Here is a 24352-nt window from a genome sequence, read left to right on the forward strand (position 1 = left end):
AAGGGATTTTAAAGTGTCTTGAAAGATACTATTCTCTTGAAGAAAAAAAACTGTGGTAGTATTTTAGCTACCACAGGTCTTTGGTCTGTGCCATACCTTTTTGGATTTAGACTGTTTTATTTAGTAATTCTTGATCTCTTTAAAATTCTATTGGTTTCACAACATTCTCTTGGTAGTTTTGATTGACCAACCCTCATTAGTTTCCCCTGAGCTTAATCTGCCACACATCCCAAATCATATGATCAGTTTCCTCAGTTTGTTTAAACCTCTCACTGGCTTTATTCGGATCTTTTCAATTGTTGTGCTGGCTTTTTTTCTTCCACATTTGCATTTTCCCATCTGTTTTGTCGGTGGAGAGTGTAGAAATTGCCACTTTGTGACATTTTTTCAGTGCGTTTGTGAGGCCTGCTTGAATTAAAGATTTGGGATAGGGATTTTATTTCTGTTCCTTGGTGATGCATTATACAGTGGGGCAAAAAAGTATTTAGTCAGCCACCGATTGTGCAAGTTCCCCCACCTAAAATGATGACAGAGGTCAGTAATTTGCACCAGAGGTACACTTCAACTGTGAGAGACAGAATGTGAAAAAAAAAAAAAAAAAAAAAAAAAATCCATGAATCCACATGGTAGGATTTGTAAAGAATTTATTGGTAAATCAGGGTGGAAAATAAGTATTTGGTCAATAACAAAAATACAACTCAATACTTTGTAACATAACCTTTGTTGGCAATAACAGAGGTCAAACGTTTACTATAGGTCTTTACCAGGTTTGCACACACAGTAGCTGGTATTTTGGCCCATTCCTCCATGCAGATCTTCTCGAGAGCAGTGATGTTTTGGGGCTGTCGCCGAGCAACATGGACTTTCAACTCCCGCCACAGATTTTCTATGGGGTTGAGGTCTGGAGACTGGCTAGGCCACTCCAGGACTTTCAAATGCTTCTTACGGAGCCACTCCTTTGTTGCCCGGGCGGTGTGTTTTGGATCATTGTCATGTTGGAAGACCCAGCCTCGTTTCATCTTCAAAGTTCTCACTGATGGAAGGAGGTTTTGGCTCAAAATCTCACGATACATGGCCCCATTCATTCTGTCCTTAACACGGATCAGTCGTCCTGTCCCCTTGGCAGAAAAACAGCCCCATAGCATGATGTTTCCACCCCCATGCTTCACAGTAGGTATGGTGTTCTTGGGATGCAACTCAGTATTCTTCGTCCTCCAAACACGACGAGTTGAGTTTATACCAAAAAGTTCTACTTTGGTTTCATCTGACCACATGACATTCTCCCAATCCTCTGCTGTATCATCCATGTGCTCTCTGGCAAACTTCAGACGGGCCTGGACATGCATTGGCTTCAGCAGCGGAACACGTCTGGCACTGCGGGATTTGATTCCCTGCCGTTGTAGTGTGTTACTGATGGTGACCTTTGTTACTTTGGTCCCAGCTCTCTGCAGGTCATTCACCAGGTCCCCCCGTGTGGTTCTGGGATCTTTGCTCACCGTTCTCATGATCATTTTGACCCCACGGGATGAGATCTTGCGTGGAGCCCCAGATCGAGGGAGATTATCAGTGGTCTTGTATGTCTTCCATTTTCTGATGATTGCTCCCACAGTTGATTTTTTCACACCAAGCTGCTTGCCTATTGTAGATTCACTCTTCCCAGTCTGGTGCAGGTCTACAATACTTTTCCTGGTGTCCTTCGAAAGCTCTTTGGTCTTGGCCATGGCGGCGTTTGGAGTCTGACTGTTTGAGGCTGTGGACAGGTGTCTTTTATACAGATGATGAGTTCAAACAGGTGCCATTCATACAGGTAACGAGTGGGGGACAGAAAAGCTTCTTACAGAAGACGTTACAGGTCTGTGACAGCCAGAGATTTTCCTTGTTTGAGGTGACCAAATACTTATTTTCCACCCTAATTTACCAATAAATTCTTTACAAATCCTACCATGTGGATTCATGGATTTTTTTTTTCACATTCTGTCTCTCACAGTTGAAGTGTACCTCTGGTGCAAATTACTGACCTCTGTCATCATTTTAAGTGAGGGAACTTGCACAATCGGTGGCTGACTAAATACTTTTTTGCCCCACTGTACATGCTTCCCTTAGGCAGTGTCATCAGAAGACATAGCATACATTTTCACTGCTATGCAGATGACACCCAGCTCTATCTGTCCATGAAGCCAGATAACACACACCAATGAGTTAAACTGCAGGAATGTCTTAAAGACATAAAGACCTGGATGGCCGCTAACTTTCTGCTTCTTAATTCAGATCAAACTGAGGTTATTGTACTCGGCCCTGAAAAGCTTAGAAATATGGTATCTAACCAGATTCTTACTCTGGATGGCATTACCTTGGCCTCCAGTAACACTGTGAGGAACCTTGGAGTCATTTTTGACCTTCAATGCACATATTAAACAAATATCTAGGACTGCTTTCTTCCACAAATATCTATTAGAATCATTGTATCTGAGAGTGATTAAAAACTAGCTCATTATTAAGCTCATTATTACTTCTAGGCTGGACTACTGTAATTCATTAGCGTCATGCTCCTGGGCCTGGAGACACAGTGTTTTGTGTTATCATTATTTGCATTCTGTAATTTAGTGGGTTTTAATGGTTTAGTTTTGTATTTCTAGTTCCAGTAGTCATTCTTTATTGTTGTTTGTTGTTTTCTGGTCTGTAGGTTATGTTACTTTGCCTCCTTTGTTTCTCTTGTGTTACTTCTTGTCACGGTTCTGGGTCCGTTGGACCCAGTATTTTGAGTTTATTATGTTTTGGTTTATTTCTGCTTCATGGATTGTTTTCTTCTCGTAGTGATGATGATGATTATTATTAGTTTCTTGTTTCTGTTTATCCGTGCTTAAGGATTTGTTCTCAGTTATATCTCACGTTTAGTTTAGTTCAGATTCCATGTGTCATTCTGTCTGTCTCTCAGTGTAAAGTCTGCATGCTTGTTTAGTAATTCATGTTTCCTGTTTTATTGTGAAAGTCTTTGTCTTATGTTAGTGTGTGCAGCTTAGCTCCCCCGTCTCGTTAGCCCTGATCTCTCCCAGCTGTGTCTCCCTCCTGTTGCCGATTCCCCCGTTACTACCCTGTGTATATAAGCCCTGTGTTTTCCCATGCTCAGTGTCGTGTTGTACCCTCAGAATTATGCCTGTGTGTCCTTGGTCTCAGTGTTCCATCCTCACTCCATGTTTGTTTTTCTGCCAGCAATAAAGCTGAGGTTTTTTGAGTTTCAATTCTGTGTTCGAGTCCTGCATTTGGATCCTCATCTCTGCCTGCCCGCACACAGAGCCCTGACACTTCTAGTCATCCTTGTCTCTATGTTGGTGTGTTTCCTGTTTTACTTTAACCGTTTCAGTGTATTCTATTTTGCTTCCTCCTGGTCTCATTGTGTCTGATTAGTCACAGCTGTGATCCCCTCCTGTTTGCTATCTCCTCGTTTACCTCTGTGTGCATATATAGTGTATATTTCTCTCTGTTCCTTGTTGCACTGTGTGCATATCTTCATCCGTGTTGCCTCTGCGTTTCCTCCATCAGCTTACCCCCTCTCTGGTCTCAGTCCTCAGGTTCAGTGTTATTGTTGGCTTTCCCCAGTCAAGGTTTCTGTTTTCTCACTTCCTCCTGTTTCAGTGTATTGCAGCCAGAAATAAAAGCTCACCTTTCATTATCATCCAACGTCGTCTCTGTGCCTGCATTTGGGTCCCCAATCTCTTCACACCATGCCGTCTGCTTCGGCAGGCGTGACAGTATCAGGAAGTCCTAAAAACTCCCTGAAAAGCCCAAAGTTAATCCAAAATGCTGCAGCAAGAGTCCTGAAAGGCACTAGAAAGAGAGAGAAGATTTCTCCTATATTGTTTTCTCTTCACTGGCTCCCTGTTAAATCCAGCGTCAAATTTAAAATCCTGCCTCTTTGCCTATAAGATCTTGAATAATCAGGTCCCATCTTGTCTTATGGACTTGCAGTATCATATTACACTATTAGAAAACTTCACTTTCCTATTTAAAAATAGAGAGAGAGGCAGAGCCTTCAGTTTTCAGGCCCCTCTTCTATTTAACAAGTTTCCAGTTTGATTTCGGGAGACAGACACTATCTCTACTTTTAAGATTAGGCTTAAAACTTTCCTTTTTGATAAAAAGGAATGTAATCATTACATGGGTCTTTTTTTTTTCTGTCTCCCACTTAACCAAAATCAACTCCTAACTAATACCTCTGGGCAGGTCAACCACCTAAAATTGTTATTAATAAAAAACAAACAAAAAAACAATCAGCCTAACACTCTAGTCTTTGTTTACCTGTTGTTTACTCCTAAAACCACATTTTCCTGATAGTTCGAACCACCAGCATTAAGATTTTAATCAACACTATATAAACTACATACATATATAAATCAGAGAGCAAAGAAAGGCCATCCAACAACGAATTAGTGACATGAAGTCTTAACTCCACCAAATGCAACACAAATAAAACCCAGCAAAGGCTACAGCCATTTTGGTCTATAGTAAGATCATGTGTGTGTTTGTGTCTCATACTCACCTCAGTTGACGTGAACCTCCTGATATCACACCTGAGGCTTGGCTGACACTTTTTTTTATAATGTGAACATGTTCCCTGATGCTGATGGTTTGTCGCGTGAGTAAACAGTAAGACCTTCCCCTCCCCGGATGGCTGAACTCCTCACCCTATCTCTAAGGGAGATGCCAGCCACCCATTTCCGCCACTTGTATCCGTGATTCCATTCTTTCGGTCACTACCCACAGCTCATGAGCATAGGTGAGGGTAGGGGATGTAGATCGACCAGTAAATTGAGAGTGCCCCCTTTTACACTCAACTCTCTCTTCACTACAACAGACCAGTGCAGCCTCCGCATCACTGCAGCCACAGCACTTAGGCCACCCAAGTGAAAGCCTTCTGCCACTTAGCTATGCCTAGAAATTCTGTTCATAAAAATTACGAAGAGAATCTATGACAAAGGGCAGCCCTGGCAGAGCTCATCACCCACCGGGAACAAGTCCAACTCATTGGTGGCTATACGGACCAAGCTCTTACAATTCAATTCAATTTCAATTCAATTTTATTTATATAGCGCCAAATCAAAAAAAAAATCGCCTCAAGGCGCTTCATAGATACAGAGAAAAACCCAACAATCATATGACCCCCTATGAGCAAGCACTTTGGCGACAGTGGGAAGGAAAAACTCCCTTTTAACAGGAAGAAACCTCCGGCAGAACCAGGCTCAGGGAGGGGCGGGGCCATCTGCTGTGATTGGTTGGGGTGAAAGAAGGAAGACAGGATAAAGACATGCTGTGGAAGAGAGACAGAGGTTAATAACAGATATGATTCAATGCAGAGAGGTCTGTTAATACATAGTGAGTGAGAAAGGTGACTGGAAAGGAAAAACTCAATGCATCATGGGAATCCTCCGGCAGCCTACGTCTATTGTAGCATAACTAAGGGAGGATTCAGGGTCACCTGGTCCAGCCCTAACTATATGCTTTAGCAAAAAGGAAAGTTTGAAGCCTAATCTTGAAAGTAGGAATAGTGTCTGTCTCCCGAATCCAAACTGGAAGCTGGTTCCACAGAAGAGGGGCCTGAAAACTGAAGGCTCTGCCTCCCATTCTACTTTTAAATACTCTAGGAACAACAAGTAGGCCTGCAGTGCGAGAGCGAAGTGCTCTAATAGGGTGATATGGTACTATAAGGTCATTAAGATAAGATGGAGCCTGATTATTTAAGACCTTGTATTTGAGGAGCAGGATTTTGAATTCAATTCTGGATTTAACAGGAAGCCAAAACAGGAGAAATCTGCTCTCTCTTTCTAGTCCCTGTCAGGACTCTTGCTGCAGCATTTTGGATTAGCTGAAGGCTTTTCAGGGAGTTTTTAGGACTTCCTGATAATAATGAATTACAGTCGTCCAGCCTGGAAGTAATAAATGCATGAACTAGTTTTTCAGCGTCACTCTGAGACAGGATATTTCTAACTTTAGAGATGTTGCACAAATGGAAGAAAGCAGTCTTACATATTTGTTTAATATGTGCATTGAAGGACATGTCCTGGTCAAAAATGACTCCAAGGTTCCTCACAGCATTACTGGAGGCCAAGGTAATGCCATCCAGAGTAAGAATCTGGTTAGATACCATATTTCTAAGCTTTTCAGGGCCGAGTACAATAACCTCAGTTTTATCTGAATTAAGAAGCAGAAAGTTAGCGGCCATCCAGGTCTTTATGTCTTTAAGACATTCCTGCAGTTTAACTAATTGGTGTGTGTTATCTGGCTTCATGGACAGATAGAGCTGGGTGTCATCAGCATAGCAGTGAAAATGTATGCTATGCCTTCTAATGATATGGCACTAGGGAAAGTTATGAAGGATCTTCTTATGGTGCAATGGAGAAGCTCTTGACACACACTTCACACTTGTCAGGCAGACACCAACTGGTGTCTGGTGTGACTGAGGCCTTACCTGCATTATATTGAGGGGAATGCAGATGTCTGAGGTGAACTGCTGTGATGTATGTATTTAGTAAAATACACAAAGGAAATCGGGATATGAGAAATAAAAAAACATGAAAGGCAGAAAAACGTACTGTAAATATATTTATTTATTTATTGAGAATATGAATCATTTCCCATCAGTCACAGTCACTGTATTCCTCGTGAACATGATGAACATTTTTTGTCGGACTGCTTTGATCTGCATCCCATAGATAACAGCATTCAGTGCTGGAGGAACCACATGGAACATCATGGAGGCTAACTTCCTTTGGTCTGTCAAATGTGGGAAGCGATGGAGGAGCACCATGACAATGCCTGACAAAAACATGATGACATACATAGTCAGGTGGGTGGTGTAGGTCTGGAGCGCCCGGCTGTTCAGTGTCTTGCTCTTGCTGCTCAGACACACCATGGCGATCCTCAGGTAGGTGATAGTGACGCTGCCAATGGAGGAGCCCAGCAGAAGGACAGTGTAGCCGAGACCGTAAATGTTATTGATGAGGATGTTTTCACAGGAGAGCTTAAACAAAGAGGCATTGTCACAGAAAGGGTTAAATATGATCCACCTGCAGCGTGACAGGCGAACGCTGAGGCCCTTGACGATTGTCACTATAATGAAGATTACTGCCCAGGCCAAGACCGACAGCTTCACCACCATCCAGTTGGTCATGATGGTGGCGTACTGCAGCGGGTTGCAGATTGCCACATAGCGATCAAAAGCCATGATCATGAGTATAGTGTGAGAAGAACCTGCATAAATGTGAACACAAAAGGCCTGAATGACACAGTCTACATAGTGGATGTACCGATCTGAGCTGGGAATAAAAATATCCCTCAGCATACGTGGAAAGATTGTTGTGGCTCCAAATACATCATTAATGCTCATGTTACAGAAGAGCAGATACATGGGCTGGTGGAGGCTACTATCCAGCGTGATCAGGATCACCAGGACAATGTTGGAAAACATGATGAAGCTATAGATGAGGAGGAGGAGGATGAAAGCAGGAATGGAGGCATCTGGGCTGACCTGTAAACCTTCTAAGAGCAGGATATCTGAAGTCTGGTTTTCCATAGTGCAGAAGGTTAATTTCAACCTGGAGAGAAGACAAAAAAACATGTTTATTTTCAAACTTTAAAGGGATTTTAAAGTGTCTTGAAAGATACTATTCTCTTGAAGAAAAAAAACTGTGGTAGTATTTTAGCTACCACAGGTCTTTGGTCTGTGCCATACCTTTTTGGATTTAGACTGTTTTATTTAGTAATTCTTGATCTCTTTAAAATTCTATTGGTTTCACAACATTCTCTTGGTAGTTTTGATTGACCAACCCTCATTAGTTTCCCCTGAGCTTAATCTGCCACACATCCCAAATCATATGATCAGTTTCCTCAGTTTGTTTAAACCTCTCACTGGCTTTATTCGGATCTTTTCAATTGTTGTGCTGGCTTTTTTTCTTCCACATTTGCATTTTCCCATCTGTTTTGTCGGTGGAGAGTGTAGAAATTGCCACTTTGTGACATTTTTTCAGTGCGTTTGTGAGGCCTGCTTGAATTAAAGATTTGGGATAGGGATTTTATTTCTGTTCCTTGGTGATGCATTATACAGTGGGGCAAAAAAGTATTTAGTCAGCCACCGATTGTGCAAGTTCCCCCACCTAAAATGATGACAGAGGTCAGTAATTTGCACCAGAGGTACACTTCAACTGTGAGAGACAGAATGTGAAAAAAAAAAAAAAAAAAAAAAAAAAAAAATCCATGAATCCACATGGTAGGATTTGTAAAGAATTTATTGGTAAATCAGGGTGGAAAATAAGTATTTGGTCAATAACAAAAATACAACTCAATACTTTGTAACATAACCTTTGTTGGCAATAACAGAGGTCAAACGTTTACTATAGGTCTTTACCAGGTTTGCACACACAGTAGCTGGTATTTTGGCCCATTCCTCCATGCAGATCTTCTCGAGAGCAGTGATGTTTTGGGGCTGTCGCCGAGCAACACGGACTTTCAACTCCCGCCACAGATTTTCTATGGGGTTGAGGTCTGGAGACTGGCTAGGCCACTCCAGGACTTTCAAATGCTTCTTACGGAGCCACTCCTTTGTTGCCCGGGCGGTGTGTTTTGGATCATTGTCATGTTGGAAGACCCAGCCTCGTTTCATCTTCAAAGTTCTCACTGATGGAAGGAGGTTTTGGCTCAAAATCTCACGATACATGGCCCCATTCATTCTGTCCTTAACACGGATCAGTCGTCCTGTCCCCTTGGCAGAAAAACAGCCCCATAGCATGATGTTTCCACCCCCATGCTTCACAGTAGGTATGGTGTTCTTGGGATGCAACTCAGTATTCTTCGTCCTCCAAACACGACGAGTTGAGTTTATACCAAAAAGTTCTACTTTGGTTTCATCTGACCACATGACATTCTCCCAATCCTCTGCTGTATCATCCATGTGCTCTCTGGCAAACTTCAGACGGGCCTGGACATGCATTGGCTTCAGCAGCGGAACACGTCTGGCACTGCGGGATTTGATTCCCTGCCGTTGTAGTGTGTTACTGATGGTGACCTTTGTTACTTTGGTCCCAGCTCTCTGCAGGTCATTCACCAGGTCCCCCCGTGTGGTTCTGGGATCTTTGCTCACCGTTCTCATGATCATTTTGACCCCACGGGATGAGATCTTGCGTGGAGCCCCAGATCGAGGGAGATTATCAGTGGTCTTGTATGTCTTCCATTTTCTGATGATTGCTCCCACAGTTGATTTTTTCACACCAAGCTGCTTGCCTATTGTAGATTCACTCTTCCCAGTCTGGTGCAGGTCTACAATACTTTTCCTGGTGTCCTTCGAAAGCTCTTTGGTCTTGGCCATGGCGGCGTTTGGAGTCTGACTGTTTGAGGCTGTGGACAGGTGTCTTTTATACAGATGATGAGTTCAAACAGGTGCCATTCATACAGGTAACGAGTGGGGGACAGAAAAGCTTCTTACAGAAGACGTTACAGGTCTGTGACAGCCAGAGATTTTCCTTGTTTGAGGTGACCAAATACTTATTTTCCACCCTAATTTACCAATAAATTCTTTACAAATCCTACCATGTGGATTCATGGATTTTCTTTTCACATTCTGTCTCTCACAGTTGAAGTGTACCTCTGGTGCAAATTACTGACCTCTGTCATCATTTTAAGTGGGGGAACTTGCACAATCGGTGGCTGACTAAATACTTTTTTGCCCCACTGTACATGCTTCCCTTAGGCAGTGTCATCAGAAGACATAGCATACATTTTCACTGCTATGCAGATGACACCCAGCTCTATCTGTCCATGAAGCCAGATAACACACACCAATGAGTTAAACTGCAGGAATGTCTTAAAGACATAAAGACCTGGATGGCCGCTAACTTTCTGCTTCTTAATTCAGATCAAACTGAGGTTATTGTACTCGGCCCTGAAAAGCTTAGAAATATGGTATCTAACCAGATTCTTACTCTGGATGGCATTACCTTGGCCTCCAGTAACACTGTGAGGAACCTTGGAGTCATTTTTGACCTTCAATGCACATATTAAACAAATATCTAGGACTGCTTTCTTCCACAAATATCTATTAGAATCATTGTATCTGAGAGTGATTAAAAACTAGCTCATTATTAAGCTCATTATTACTTCTAGGCTGGACTACTGTAATTCATTAGCGTCATGCTCCTGGGCCTGGAGACACAGTGTTTTGTGTTATCATTATTTGCATTCTGTAATTTAGTGGGTTTTAATGGTTTAGTTTTGTATTTCTAGTTCCAGTAGTCATTCTTTATTGTTGTTTGTTGTTTTCTGGTCTGTAGGTTATGTTACTTTGCCTCCTTTGTTTCTCTTGTGTTACTTCTTGTCACGGTTCTGGGTCCGTTGGACCCAGTATTTTGAGTTTATTATGTTTTGGTTTATTTCTGCTTCATGGATTGTTTTCTTCTCGTAGTGATGATGATGATTATTATTAGTTTCTTGTTTCTGTTTATCCGTGCTTAAGGATTTGTTCTCAGTTATATCTCACGTTTAGTTTAGTTCAGATTCCATGTGTCATTCTGTCTGTCTCTCAGTGTAAAGTCTGCATGCTTGTTTAGTAATTCATGTTTCCTGTTTTATTGTGAAAGTCTTTGTCTTATGTTAGTGTGTGCAGCTTAGCTCCCCCGTCTCGTTAGCCCTGATCTCTCCCAGCTGTGTCTCCCTCCTGTTGCCGATTCCCCCGTTACTACCCTGTGTATATAAGCCCTGTGTTTTCCCATGCTCAGTGTCGTGTTGTACCCTCAGAATTATGCCTGTGTGTCCTTGGTCTCAGTGTTCCATCCTCACTCCATGTTTGTTTTTCTGCCAGCAATAAAGCTGAGGTTTTTTGAGTTTCAATTCTGTGTTCGAGTCCTGCATTTGGATCCTCATCTCTGCCTGCCCGCACACAGAGCCCTGACACTTCTAGTCATCCTTGTCTCTATGTTGGTGTGTTTCCTGTTTTACTTTAACCGTTTCAGTGTATTCTATTTTGCTTCCTCCTGGTCTCATTGTGTCTGATTAGTCACAGCTGTGATCCCCTCCTGTTTGCTATCTCCTCGTTTACCTCTGTGTGCATATATAGTGTATATTTCTCTCTGTTCCTTGTTGCACTGTGTGCATATCTTCATCCGTGTTGCCTCTGCGTTTCCTCCATCAGCTTACCCCCTCTCTGGTCTCAGTCCTCAGGTTCAGTGTTATTGTTGGCTTTCCCCAGTCAAGGTTTCTGTTTTCTCACTTCCTCCTGTTTCAGTGTATTGCAGCCAGAAATAAAAGCTCACCTTTCATTATCATCCAACGTCGTCTCTGTGCCTGCATTTGGGTCCCCAATCTCTTCACACCATGCCGTCTGCCTCGGCAGGCGTGACAGTATCAGGAAGTCCTAAAAACTCCCTGAAAAGCCCAAAGTTAATCCAAAATGCTGCAGCAAGAGTCCTGAAAGGCACTAGAAAGAGAGAGAAGATTTCTCCTATATTGTTTTCTCTTCACTGGCTCCCTGTTAAATCCAGCGTCAAATTTAAAATCCTGCCTCTTTGCCTATAAGATCTTGAATAATCAGGTCCCATCTTGTCTTATGGACTTGCAGTATCATATTACACTATTAGAAAACTTCACTTTCCTATTTAAAAATAGAGAGAGAGGCAGAGCCTTCAGTTTTCAGGCCCCTCTTCTATTTAACAAGTTTCCAGTTTGATTTCGGGAGACAGACACTATCTCTACTTTTAAGATTAGGCTTAAAACTTTCCTTTTTGATAAAAAGGAATGTAATCATTACATGGGTCTTTTTTTTTTCTGTCTCCCACTTAACCAAAATCAACTCCTAACTAATACCTCTGGGCAGGTCAACCACCTAAAATTGTTATTAATAAAAAACAAACAAAAAAACAATCAGCCTAACACTCTAGTCTTTGTTTACCTGTTGTTTACTCCTAAAACCACATTTTCCTGATAGTTCGAACCACCAGCATTAAGATTTTAATCAACACTATATAAACTACATACATATATAAATCAGAGAGCAAAGAAAGGCCATCCAACAACGAATTAGTGACATGAAGTCTTAACTCCACCAAATGCAACACAAATAAAACCCAGCAAAGGCTACAGCCATTTTGGTCTATAGTAAGATCATGTGTGTGTTTGTGTCTCATACTCACCTCAGTTGACGTGAACCTCCTGATATCACACCTGAGGCTTGGCTGACACTTTTTTTATAATGTGAACATGTTCCCTGATGCTGATGGTTTGTCGCGTGAGTAAACAGTAAGACCTTCCCCTCCCCGGATGGCTGAACTCCTCACCCTATCTCTAAGGGAGATGCCAGCCACCCATTTCCGCCACTTGTATCCGTGATTCCATTCTTTCGGTCACTACCCACAGCTCATGAGCATAGGTGAGGGTAGGGGATGTAGATCGACCAGTAAATTGAGAGTGCCCCCTTTTACACTCAACTCTCTCTTCACTACAACAGACCAGTGCAGCCTCCGCATCACTGCAGCCACAGCACTTAGGCCACCCAAGTGAAAGCCTTCTGCCACTTAGCTATGCCTAGAAATTCTGTTCATAAAAATTACGAAGAGAATCTATGACAAAGGGCAGCCCTGGCAGAGCTCATCACCCACCGGAAACAAGTCCAACTCATTGGTGGCTATACGGACCAAGCTCTTCCAATTGTTGTATAAGGATCACATGTCCAGACACCCGATACTCCTGAAGCACTTCCCACAGGAAACTCAGAGTGACATGGTCAAATGCCTTCTCCAAGTCCACAAAACACATGTAGACTGTTTGGGCAAACTCCACTGCGCCCTCAGGTATCATCGAGAGGATAAAGAGCTTATCCAGTCTTCCATGATAAGGGCAAAAACTTCATTGTTCCTCCTGTATCCAAGGTTCGATTAATGGACGGACTCTCCCTTCCAGCACTCTGGCATAAACTTTCCCAGGGAGGCTGAGGAGTGTGATTCCCCCTATAGTTGGAACATGCCCTCTGGTCCCCTTTCTTAAAGATGGAAACCTGCACAGCGATGGGAGGCTGTAGCTCAGGTAGTAGAGCGGGGCACCAACTAACCAGAGGGTTGTTGGTTTGATCCCAGTCTGCTCCACTCTGCATGCCAAATATCCTGAATATGAAGCTCTGGCAGAGGTGTGAGTTGAAGATCTCATGTACCAGGCCTCCGAGATGCATTCCCAGCGCACCCTCACTATACATTTAATCTGTCAGTAACATTTGTTATTTATCATTTACTGTTAGTTATGCACATGTTGGTTTGCTGAGGTTTCCCTGCTGTATTGTTTGTTGCCTTTTTTCAGCAGGTGGTCTAGCAGATTTTTACTATTTTTTCTCTCTCTCCTCATAAATGGTAAATGGGTTGATTCTTAAATACCACTTGCCTACTCTACTTGAGCACTCAAAGTGCTTTACACAAGTTGCCTCATTCAAGTGCTTTCTTCAATGATATTTCTGTTGTTGGGATTAAATAACTTGCAGTGCCTCAATAATGTTATGCTTTTTTTATTAATAAGTGTTATAAAGTGACCATCTCTAGTGAAAAGTTACTGAGACACTGTTGTTTAGACTCAAATGAGCGAGCTTCTGTAATAAAACTGTTAGGGCCCCAGTTTGAGATCCATGCCATGCTGGACGCATCTCCCTTCTAGAAGTAATAAGGTGTTAAATATTCTACTAAGCAGTGTTTTGTCTTCGGATGTCTCTGAGGAATCAAAAGAACTCGGTGAAGTGCTGATATTTACAAGTGCTTTGTATCTAACATTCACACGCATCCATACTCTGATGGATGAATCTCAGATTAACTTGGGTTTAGTATCTTTCACAAGGATATTTGGCATGGAGATGGGTGAAGATGGGAATTGAAAAACAAACATGTAAATAGTAGGTAACCTGCTCTACCACGTGACCTACAGGGAGGGGGTTGTGACAAAGTGGATGAGCAGTTGTAATACTCTCCACTTATCCCAGATGTGTTGACTTCTTTTGCACAATATGCACATTCTTCTTTCTCTGTATTTATTTGCTATTAATTGCTATTTATCAAAGGCTAGTTTACGCTAATCCAGATAAATCTGAAAACTAAAAACGCTCCGCGTCCACACTATCATTTTCTTTTTGTTTGACTTTTTTTTTTCCTATCCCGTTTGGATCTTTAGCCATCAGAATTGTTGTCTGAAGGTCAAGAAAGATGCCAAGTGGATTTCCTTTACTAAGTGGATCATCATGGCTATATTGGTCCATTTGATTGGCCTTTATTATAATTATGTATTTATTTTATTTTCATTTTTTAAAGACGGGACAGACATGACTGGGGGATAGGACAGGGAGAAAGAATGAAAGAAAGAGAGGGAGAGAAAGAAAAATAAAGGGGAGAAGAGATGGTCAGAAAGGGGGGGAGAAAAAAAAAGAAAAACAAACAAAACACCTGGATCACCTGTATGGAGATAAAAAACCAGAAGAGAAAACAAACAGCAAAGGCCAACATAATAAAAACAACACCATCACAATGAACTAGCTAACAGTAGATAACAGTAGACACTAAATATTACATGTTATTGTGCAGTACGAAGATCGACAGCGCACAATGTGCTTTGAGGTAAGTAAAAAATCTAAATACTTTTTTCTAAACAATTATCAAACACAAAATTTAAAATCCATGTCTGAACACAGTTGCTGCCTTAAAATTTTTCCCTGGATTTTCTTTGAACAGAGGTGGTATTCAATGAAACATCTCCTAACCTGGGTGGTTAGGAGAGACAGGCTGCAGCCTTGTGTTGAATGTGTATAGGGCTTTGGAATGTGACATCGCGAGGGGGCGTGGCCACGATTTTTGGTTGAGGTGTCATTTTTGTAGGCCAAAAAAGCACTAACAATGGAGAGGAGCAAAAGCCAAGATCGACAGTTTTGTTTTATCTACTTTCAAATCCATTTATCACAAATGTAACAATCAACAAAAGTTATCATTAATCAATATATAAAACTAAAATAGAATGTGTTTTTAGTGACACAGGGCACAAACATGGAAGCAAGATATATAATTTGGATTATTTATAGTAAATATAAATAAATCATTGCAATTTCTTTAACCATAGAGAATAATAAAAATCCTCAGGACAACGTCACATTAATACAATGAACTCACTATGTTATCCCTCTAACAGAGTCCACATGTTCTCACTGTAATTTCCCCCTCATGAAGGAATTTATCCTTGCACTAATGAATCTGAATGTTCGGGGGGAAATCAAATGCGTTTTACTCAAGCTGACTTACCTTTGTTTGAATGGCGACATACTCACGACTTGGAGGTTTAAAAATAGCCTAATCTTGTACCCAACCATTGGTGAATTTGATGTGCACCTCCAGAGATTTATAATTGCGAAACAGGTTTGCAATGAATGTGCTGACTCCACAGACAAGGTATGAAAATACAGGGTGGGTCATTTATATGGATACACCGTAATAACATGGGGATGGTTGGTGATATTAAAGTCCTGTTTGTGGCACATTAGTATATGTGAGGGGCAAACTCCTCAAGATGGGTGGTGACCATGGTGGCCATTTAGAAGTCGGCCATCTTGGATACAACTTTTGTTTTTTCAATAGGAAGAGGGCCATGTGACACATCACACTTATTGGTAATGTCACAAGAACAACAATGGTGTGCTTGGTTTCAACGTAACTTTATTCTTTCATGAGTTATTTACAAGTTTATAAATGGTCCACCCTGTATATCAGGGTAAGTCAATGGCAATAGGTCCTCGGGATTTCTACTCCATGGCCATATTTCATACGGGACCACATTTCCGATGCACTCTTTTTTTTGCAAGTACTGTCTCTTTGCATCCGGATGCAATCTGTCTCTATACCATCCTTTTTCTTTTGTGCTGCTTTTAAGCATGGTTCGTTGCAATCTTCCTTCCAACACAGTTTGTTTTGATTCGTGGTCTGCAAATATGGCGCTGCGCTCCTACAATACATTGCACCGTTATGTCAATTCCAAAGCTCTATTGGAGGCTGTTGTTGTTGGTGGAGAGTAGTGAGCAGGGTGAGCAGAGGAAGTGTAAAGTGACTGAGGTGTCAGGGGTGGAACAGTAGCAGTCGGGGTGGGTGAGTCTGCAGCCAATGTTGGAGACTGCATCCTGGATGAATCAAATGATTCAGTTAATTTGCTCACCTTACATCACCCCCGGGCAGAGACTTCTGGTCTTTGTGGCACGAGATGGTTCTAAGACCTCTCCAGACTTCGCTAACATTGTTCTGCTGAAGCTCGTTCTCCATTTTCTGCCTGTAGCTGTCCTTCTCATTCCTTATCAGTCCTCTCAGCCCTCTGCACCTTTTTCAACTCCTTCTTGTCTCTAGATTTGAATGCCCTCCTCTTCTGCTTGAGGACAGCTTTTATTTCTAGGGTAATCCACGGTTTACTGTTGGAGAAACAATGGGTATGGCGTTATCCACACAGTCTGTAATGCAGGGCACAAGGCTGTTGATGTCCCCTCCGTGGTGGTCACAGATCACCTCCCACACAGTAGACTCAAAACAGTCCCTAAGAGCCTCCTCACTCTCCTCCGATGATCTCTGCACTGTGTGGGTGGTTGGTGGCTCCCTGCGCACTAAGGGCTTGTACACAGGGACAAGGCGAGGTAGTATGTATGCATGCTAATGGCCAACAGCTCAATGTCTCTGTTGCATAGTTGTTCTTTCACAGTGATGTACCCAGGGTTACACCATCTGTCGTTCACAAACACTACAAGACCCCCTCCTTTCCTTTTACTGCTCTCTCTCGTCCTGTCCACCTGCAGCAGCTGGAATTAGTGATGTGTCGGTCGCGAACGAAACGACTCTTGGAGCCGACTCTTTGAAGTGAACGATGCGAGCCGGCTCCTTATTGGGAGCCGTGGGTAGGGATGGGTATCGTTCAGGTTTTATCCGATACCAGTAATTCTTTTTGTGCAGAATTTTATAGTGTTGTTAATAATAAATTAATTAAAGCAACAAAACAACCTGAAGAGTTGGGAGCTGAAAGAGCCTGCTCTTTTTAGTGAGCCGAGCCGAAAGAGCCGGTTCTCTAAAAAGAGATGGAAATCCCATCACTAGCTGGAATCCAGGCAACGTCACACTCGTGTCTGGAGTTAGTCAGCTGCCCTTTGGAGGAAGCCCATTTCCACCACTTGTATCCGTGATCTTGTTCTTTTGGCCACTACCCACATCTCATGATCATAGGTGAGGGTCCGTCTGTCGATCTCCTGCTCCCTTCTCTCGTCACTTGTGAGCAAGACCCCTTTGCCTTTAGACAACAATTCTGATGGCAAAAGAGCCAAACGGGACAGGCCAAAAAAAAAAAAAAAGAAATAAAGAACATGTTAACTTAAAAAAAAAAAAAAAAAAAAAAAAAAAAAAAAAAGATCTCGCGGACTGGGGCCTCTGCTAGACGTTCCCAGCACACCCTCACTACGCGTTTAGGTGCACCAGGTCTGTCCAGCGTCTTCCCCCACCACCTGATCCAACTCACCACCAGGTGGTGATCAGTTGACAGCTCAGCCCCTCTCTTTACCCGAGTGTCCAGAACATATGGTCGCAGGTCTGCTGATACGATTACAAAATCGATCACCGACCTACGGCCTAGAGCATCCTGGTGCCACGTGCACTTATGGACACTCTTATGTTCGAACAGGGTGTTCGTTATGGCCAAACTGTGATTAGCACAGAAGTCCAATAACAGAGCACCGCTCGGGTTCAGATCAGGGAGGCCGTTCCTCCCAATCACGCCCCTCCAGGTCTCGCTGTCGTTACCCACATGAGCATTGAAGTCTCCCAGCAGGACAACAGAGTCTCCAGGTGGAGCACCCTCCATCCAGCACCCCCCCCCCCCCCCCAGGGACTCTAAGAAGGCTGGGTACTCTGAACTGCCACTCGGCGCATAAGCGCAGATGACAGTCAGGACCCGTTCCCCGACCCTAAGGCGCAGGGAACAAACCCTCTCGTCCACCGGGAAAAACCCCAACGTACCGGCAGCAAGCCGAGGGGATATTAGGATACCCACCCCCAGCCCGCCGCCTCTCACCAGGGGCAACTCCAGACTGAGACAGAGTCCAGCCCCTCTCCAGGAGACTGGTTCCAGAGCCCAAGCCATGTGTAGAGGTGAGCCCGACTATATCTAGCCGGTACCTCTCAACCTCACGCACTAACTCAGGCTCCTTCCCCACCAGAGAGGTGACATTCCATGTCCCTATTGCCAGTCTTGGCAGCCGGGGGTCAGTCCGCCAGGGCCTCTGCTCCTGGCCGCCACCCGGCACACAATGCACCCATTGACCAGTTGATCCAATCCATAATTCCTCTTTTAGGTTTTAGAGAACACACTGTGAGAGAATATTCCAGGGAAAATACAAAAAAAAACCCCACAAGACTAGACAAGGACATAAGCAGGGAAGATAAGGGAGAGGAGAAAAAGTGCGTCCGCCTCCTCCGAGAGCCAAAGAAAGATATGCATCCCATAGATCGCATCCCTGAACTTAACTCCAGGCCCTGCATTTTTGGTGGAACCACCAAACTTATAATTAGTAGGTAACCTGCTCTATCAACTGACTGGGACCGTGGTCAGTCAGCCACCCCACCCCAAAGGAGGGGGGTAAAAATTATGAACATTTTTTTGTCCGACTGCTTTAATTTGCATCCCATAGTTTGCATCCCTGAACTTCCTCCAGCAATGAATGCTGTTAACTTCCTGTGGTCTCTACATAGAAGGGAAGGGATGGAGAATAATGGAATAATCAACAATAATACAATCATAAGGATCCAGAAGCAGGCGTGATCTGTCAGTAAACAAAAGCTGTTTTTAACATTTAATTATCATCTATTCATTTATTACTGCCCTGTTGTGTCATTGAACTCAGATTGTCACAACAATACTGAAAGTATCATCAAGTTTACTCATTTTGTTCTCAAAGTTTGTAGTTTTCATAATTCCAAATTCAGATGAGGTCAGCTGAATCAGAAAACACTGAAGGACCTTATTAGAACTGATGTCAGACTGTGACGTCGGACCCCAACACACGCACACACACGCCGTGGTTATGGTGACACACACTTCTTTTATTATAACTGTGGTTTCAGCTTAAACGCACGGGACACAGACACTCCCGCTCAGTAGTCGCTCCGTTCGCTTCCTCGACTGTCACTGAAACATAAGAAAAGAAACAATCAGTCACTCGTCCCAAACACCTGTGCAGCCCCGCCTCCCCCCCGCCCCGGGAGCTCACCATGCCACCCCTCCCCTGCAGCGGGCCAGAGACCACACCCGCGCCACACAGACCTTTCAGTCCTATGGATGTCTGTCAGTGGGCTAAAGATCCTTTGTTTTTATTGTAAAAAAACCAAAAAAACTAAACTAAAATGAACAAACAGTCATTACGACTTGCGACTGGTGGTTGTCAGGCAGACACCAACTGGTGTCTGGTGTGACTGAGGCCTTACCTGCATTATATTGAGGGGAATGCAGATGTCTGAGGTGAACTGCTGTGATGTATGTATTTAGTAAAATACACAAAGGAAATCGGGATATGAGAAATAAAAAAAACATGAAAGGCAGAAAAACGTACCGTATTTTCACGACCATAAGGCGCACTTAAAAGGCTTAGATTTTCTTCAAAAAGTGCGGCGCACCCTATAGCGCAGTGCGCCCTGTGTGTTCTAAGGAGGACGTAGTAGAGAACACCATGAGAACGTTAAAGGGTGAAGTGTGGGCGTTGATCGTATATACCGGGACAATCGCACATACCTGTATAAAAGAACAGGTATGTGCATTATGCAGGACATCGTTGTTTTAACAACCCTGAAAATGGCAAAGAGACATGCTTACGAAGCACAGTTTAAACTGAAGGCCATCAGCTACGCGGAGGAACATGGAAATCGAGCAGCGGCGAGAGAATTTAAGATAAACGAATCGATGGTTTGCAAATGGAGGAAGCTGGAAAACAAGCTCCGGCAGGTCAAGAAAACGCAGTTTCCGCGGACATAAGGCGAGGTGGCCCGAGTTGGAGGAAAGACTCGAGCGGTGGATCATCGAGCAAAGAGCGAGCGGGAGAAGCGTTTCGACGGTCACCATTCGGCTAAAAGCGGTTTCACTTGCTGAAGAGATGAACATTGAACATTTCCAAGGAGGTCTGTCTTGGTGCTTTCGTTTTATGAAACGGTGCCATTTTTCCATCCGGACCAGGACTACGATAGCGCAGCAACTTCCAGCGGATTATAAGGAAAAGCTGGCCATCTTCCGCTCCTACTGCAGCAAACACATCGGCGACAAAAACATCCAGCCCAGCCACATCACAAACATGGACGAGGTCCCGCTCACTTTTGACATCCCGGTGAGTCACACTGTGGAGAAGAAGGGGACCAGCACGGTAGTGATACGCACAACGGGGTATGAAGAGTCTTCTTTTACTGTTGTGCTTGGCTGCCATGCTAATGGACAGAAACTGCCGCCTATGGTGATTTTTAAGCGAAAGACTTTGCCTAAAGAGAAGTTTCCAGCAGAAATCATCATTAAGGCAAATGAAAAGGGCTGGATGGATGAGGAAATGATGAAAGAGTGGCTGAGGGAGGTGTATGTAAGGAGACCAGGTGGTTTTTTCCACGCATCACCATCGCTGTTGATCTGTGACTCTATGCGTGCCCATCTCACAGCCGATGTGAGCTTGCTGTCATTCCGGGAGGCCTGACAAAGGAACTCCAACCGCTGGACATCGGTGTGAACCGCCCGTTCAAAGTAAGGCAGCCTGGGAGCGATGGATGACCGGTGGAGACCACAGTTTCACTAAGAGTGGAAGGCAGCGCCGGGCGAGTTACGCCACAATTTGCCAATGGATTGTAGATGCTTGGGCTAACATGTCTGCTGGCACTGTTGTTCGAGCTTTCGCAAAAGCCGGCATCATTTCCGAGGAGCCGCACGGCACGGAAAGTGACTCTGACGGTGAAGACAGTGAACCTGGCATGTGTGATGGAGATTTAGCGCAGCTGTTCAATTCAGACACAGAGGATGAGGACTTCGATGGGTTTAATTGATGATAAAAATGTGAGTACTAAACTTTGTTTTGCTCCTGCTTTATTTTTAAATACGCACACTTGTATGCTTGTGTGTTGTTGATGATGACGATTATTGGTAATAAAAATGTGAGTACCAAACTTTGTTTTGCTCCTGCTTTATTTTTAAATATGCACACTTGTATGCTTGTGTGTTGTTGATGATGACGATTACCGGCAATAGAAATGTGAGTAAGGTACCGAATTCACGTTTGCTCCCGCTTTATTTTTAAATACGCATACGGTACTTGTATGCGGCCTATGGTCCAGTGCGCCTTATGTGTGTGTTAAATACAGTAAGGGCACACATAACTGAGACTGCGCCTTTTAACACAGTGCGCCTTATGGTCGTGAAAATACGGTACTGTAAATATATTTATTTATTTATTGAGAATATGAATCATTTCCCGTCAGTCACAGTCACTGTATTCCTCGTGAACATGATGAACATTTTTTGTCGGACTGCTTTGATCTGCATCCCATAGATAACAGCATTCAGTGCTGGAGGAACCACATGGAACATCATGGAGGCTAACTTCCTTTGGTCTGTCAAATGTGGGAAGCGATGGAGGAGCACAATGACAATGCCTGACAAAAACATGATGACATACATAGTCAGGTGGGTGGTGTAGGTCTGGAGCGCCCGGCTGTTCAGTGTCTTGCTCTTGCTGCTCAGACACACCATGGCGATCCTCAGGTAGGTGATAGTGACGCTGCCAATGGAGGAGCCCAGCAGAAGGACAGTGTAGCCGAGACCGTAAATGTTATTGATGAGGATGTTTTCACAGGAGAGCTTAAACAAAGAGGCATTGTCACAGAAAGGGTTAAATATGATCCACCTGCAGCGTGACAGGCGAACGCTGAGGCCCACGAGGATTGTCACCATAATGAAGATTACTGCCCAGGCCAAGACCGACAGCTTCACCACCATCCAGTTGGTCATGATGGTGGCGTACTGCAGCGGGTTGCAGATTGCCACATAGCGATCAAAAGCCATGATCATGAGTATAGTGTGAGAAGAACCTGCATAAATGTGAACACAAAAGGCCTGAATGACACAGTCTACATAGTGGATGTACCGATCTGAGCTGGGAATAAAAATATCCCTCAGCATACATGGAATGATTGTTGTGGCTCCAAATACATCATTAATGCTCATGTTACAGAAGAGCAGATACATGGGCTGGTGGAGGCTACTATCCAGCGTGATCAGGATCACCAGGATAATGTTGGAAAACATGATGAAGATGTAAATGAGGAGGAGGAGGGTAAAGGTGGGAATGGAGGCATCTGGGCTGACCTGTAAACCTTCTAAGAGCAGGATATCTGAAGTCTGGTTTTCCATAGTGCAGAAGGTTAATTTCAACCTGGAGAGAAGACAAAAAAACATGTTTATTTTCAAACTTTAAAGGGATTTTAAAGTGTTTGGAGTCATTTTTTGACCTTCAATGCACATATTAAACAAATATGTAAGACTGCTTTCTTCCACAAATATCTATCCGGTTGTTCAGTCTGACGTCACTAGCCGTGTCTGGGCCTAAACTCCGCTGCAGGTCCATATATCAAACGATCACTATGGCATTACTGAGAGTTGAAAAACTGTCTAAAGTCTTTCATCTTTAATAAAATGATCAGCGTTCTGCTCTACCAGGTGTAACAATTGAGTTTAACATCCAGGCATCCATGAAAACGGAATTTATGACATTTAACGGAGTTAGAAGTTAGCAGGGAGTTAGCTCGCTAGCTTCTATCTAAATGCAATATAGCATGTCCTGACTGCGGGGTTTTGGAAACAAATTCAAACGTACAGCTCTGTTATCACTTCCAGCATAAATGAAGACAGAAAACTAAACAGCAGTGACGTTTGTAGGGTTACTGAAGTTGGGCTAGCTGGTATATAATGATGTGCTACGTGACCGCTAGCGACACAGCTATGTTAGCATAATATAAACAAGCTAACTTTTTTTCCACTCGATAAAAGTTAACGTGAGTGTTCTCGGTGGTCAGGAACAAACGTAATCGCATGGCAGGATGCTGTAAAAGGACCAAACTTCAGCCAGGAGAACAACTGAGATAATCCATCCACAATACGAGGTTAGTCATTCATATACTGCTGCATGGGCTGGGCTGTAGTTACATCCTAAGGTTTTAAAAACTGAGCTTAAATAAATGATTAGCGGTAATAAAAGCCGAGGGAGGTCAACAGTGATCACTGACTGTTTTAGTAGCTTTTTGAGATCAAATAGAAGAAAATACATAACATTAAACATGTTAACAACACAAAAGCCATATTAAACGCAGACTACTTTAGGCCCGGAAGTAGGATTTGTCACGTCATCACTTAACAATCGGATTAGAAACATTGTATCTGAGAGTGATTAAAAACTAGCTCATTATTACTTCTAGGCTGGACTACTGTAATTCATTAGCGTCATGCTCCTGGGCATGGAGACACAGTGTTTTGTGTTATCATTATTTGCATTCTGTCTCTCTACTTTTAAGATTAGGCTTAAAACATTCCTGTCACGATCCTGGGTCTTATGACCCAGTGTTTTGAGTTTAGTTTATTTGGATGTTTATATGATTAAGCTCATGAGTTTTTCTAGTTCTTTGTTATTAGATTCCCCTTGTGTCTTCCAACCCCTGTTAAGTCTCCCTTGCCCTTCATGTGTTTCAAGTCTGTTATGCTGTCAAGTTCATGTAGTCATGTTTGCATTTCATTATGTTTCCTATTTTATTTTCTAAGAAGTTCTGTGTTTTGTTTTACTCTTTCCCTGTGGCGTTGTTATGTCCACGTTGTGTCTACTGTGGCTTTCTGTCCCATGTTTCAGGTCCCTATGTTCTGTCTTCTCAGTTGCTGTTAAGTTTGCATGTCTAGCGTTCAGTCAGTGTGTTTCCTGTTTTACTTTGAAGGTCCATGTCTCATGTGAGTGATTCTAGTTTTGCTTCCCTTGTCTCGTCCAGCCTGATCACTCCCAGCTGTGCCCTCTGTGTATTTAAGCCCTGTGTTTCTCTTTGTCAGTGTCGTAATCTCCCTCATGTCTGTGTTTCCCTGTGTATTAGTTATCCATGTCCCAGTTTAGTTTAGTTTAGTTTTTCATGTCATTCTGCAATAAAGCAGCTTCTTGAGTTTAATTTTGTTGTCGTGAGTTTTGCGTTTGGGTCCTTTTCCTGCCTCCACACAGCTGAAACATGACAATTCCTTTTGATAAAAAGGAATGTAATCATTACATGGGTCTTTTTTTTTTGTC

General features: G+C 43.2%; 2 protein-coding genes across 2 annotated transcripts; both read right to left on the reverse strand.

Annotated features, from left to right (window-relative positions):
• Positions 1 to 6622: 6622 nt before the first annotated feature.
• LOC113030176 (olfactory receptor 56A4-like) lies at positions 6623 to 7630 on the reverse strand. The gene is made up of 2 exons (XM_026181349.1): positions 7523 to 7630; positions 6623 to 7245 (listed from the first exon to the last, which is right to left on the reverse strand). The coding sequence occupies exon 2, from the start codon at positions 7223 to 7225 to the stop codon at positions 6623 to 6625; it is 603 nt and encodes a 200-aa protein (XP_026037134.1). The 5' UTR covers positions 7226 to 7245; positions 7523 to 7630.
• A 13871-nt stretch (positions 7631 to 21501) lies between these two features.
• Positions 21502 to 22462, reverse strand: LOC113030177 (olfactory receptor 52J3-like). Its single transcript, XM_026181350.1, has 2 exons — positions 22402 to 22462; positions 21502 to 22124 (listed from the first exon to the last, which is right to left on the reverse strand). Exon 2 carries the CDS (start codon positions 22102 to 22104, stop codon positions 21502 to 21504), a length of 603 nt encoding a protein of 200 aa, XP_026037135.1. The 5' UTR covers positions 22105 to 22124; positions 22402 to 22462.
• Between the last annotated feature and the right edge of the window lie 1890 nt (positions 22463 to 24352).

Source organism: Astatotilapia calliptera, chromosome 10 (genome assembly GCF_900246225.1).
Source record: "Astatotilapia calliptera chromosome 10, fAstCal1.2, whole genome shotgun sequence".
Classification (NCBI taxonomy): Eukaryota; Metazoa; Chordata; class Actinopteri; order Cichliformes; family Cichlidae; genus Astatotilapia; species Astatotilapia calliptera.

Coding starts and splice junctions, on each gene's coding strand:
- LOC113030176 (XM_026181349.1), bottom strand. CDS start 7,225: ATGATCATGGCTTTTGATCGCTATGTGGCAATCTGCAACCCGCTGCAG.
- LOC113030177 (XM_026181350.1), bottom strand. CDS start 22,104: ATGATCATGGCTTTTGATCGCTATGTGGCAATCTGCAACCCGCTGCAG.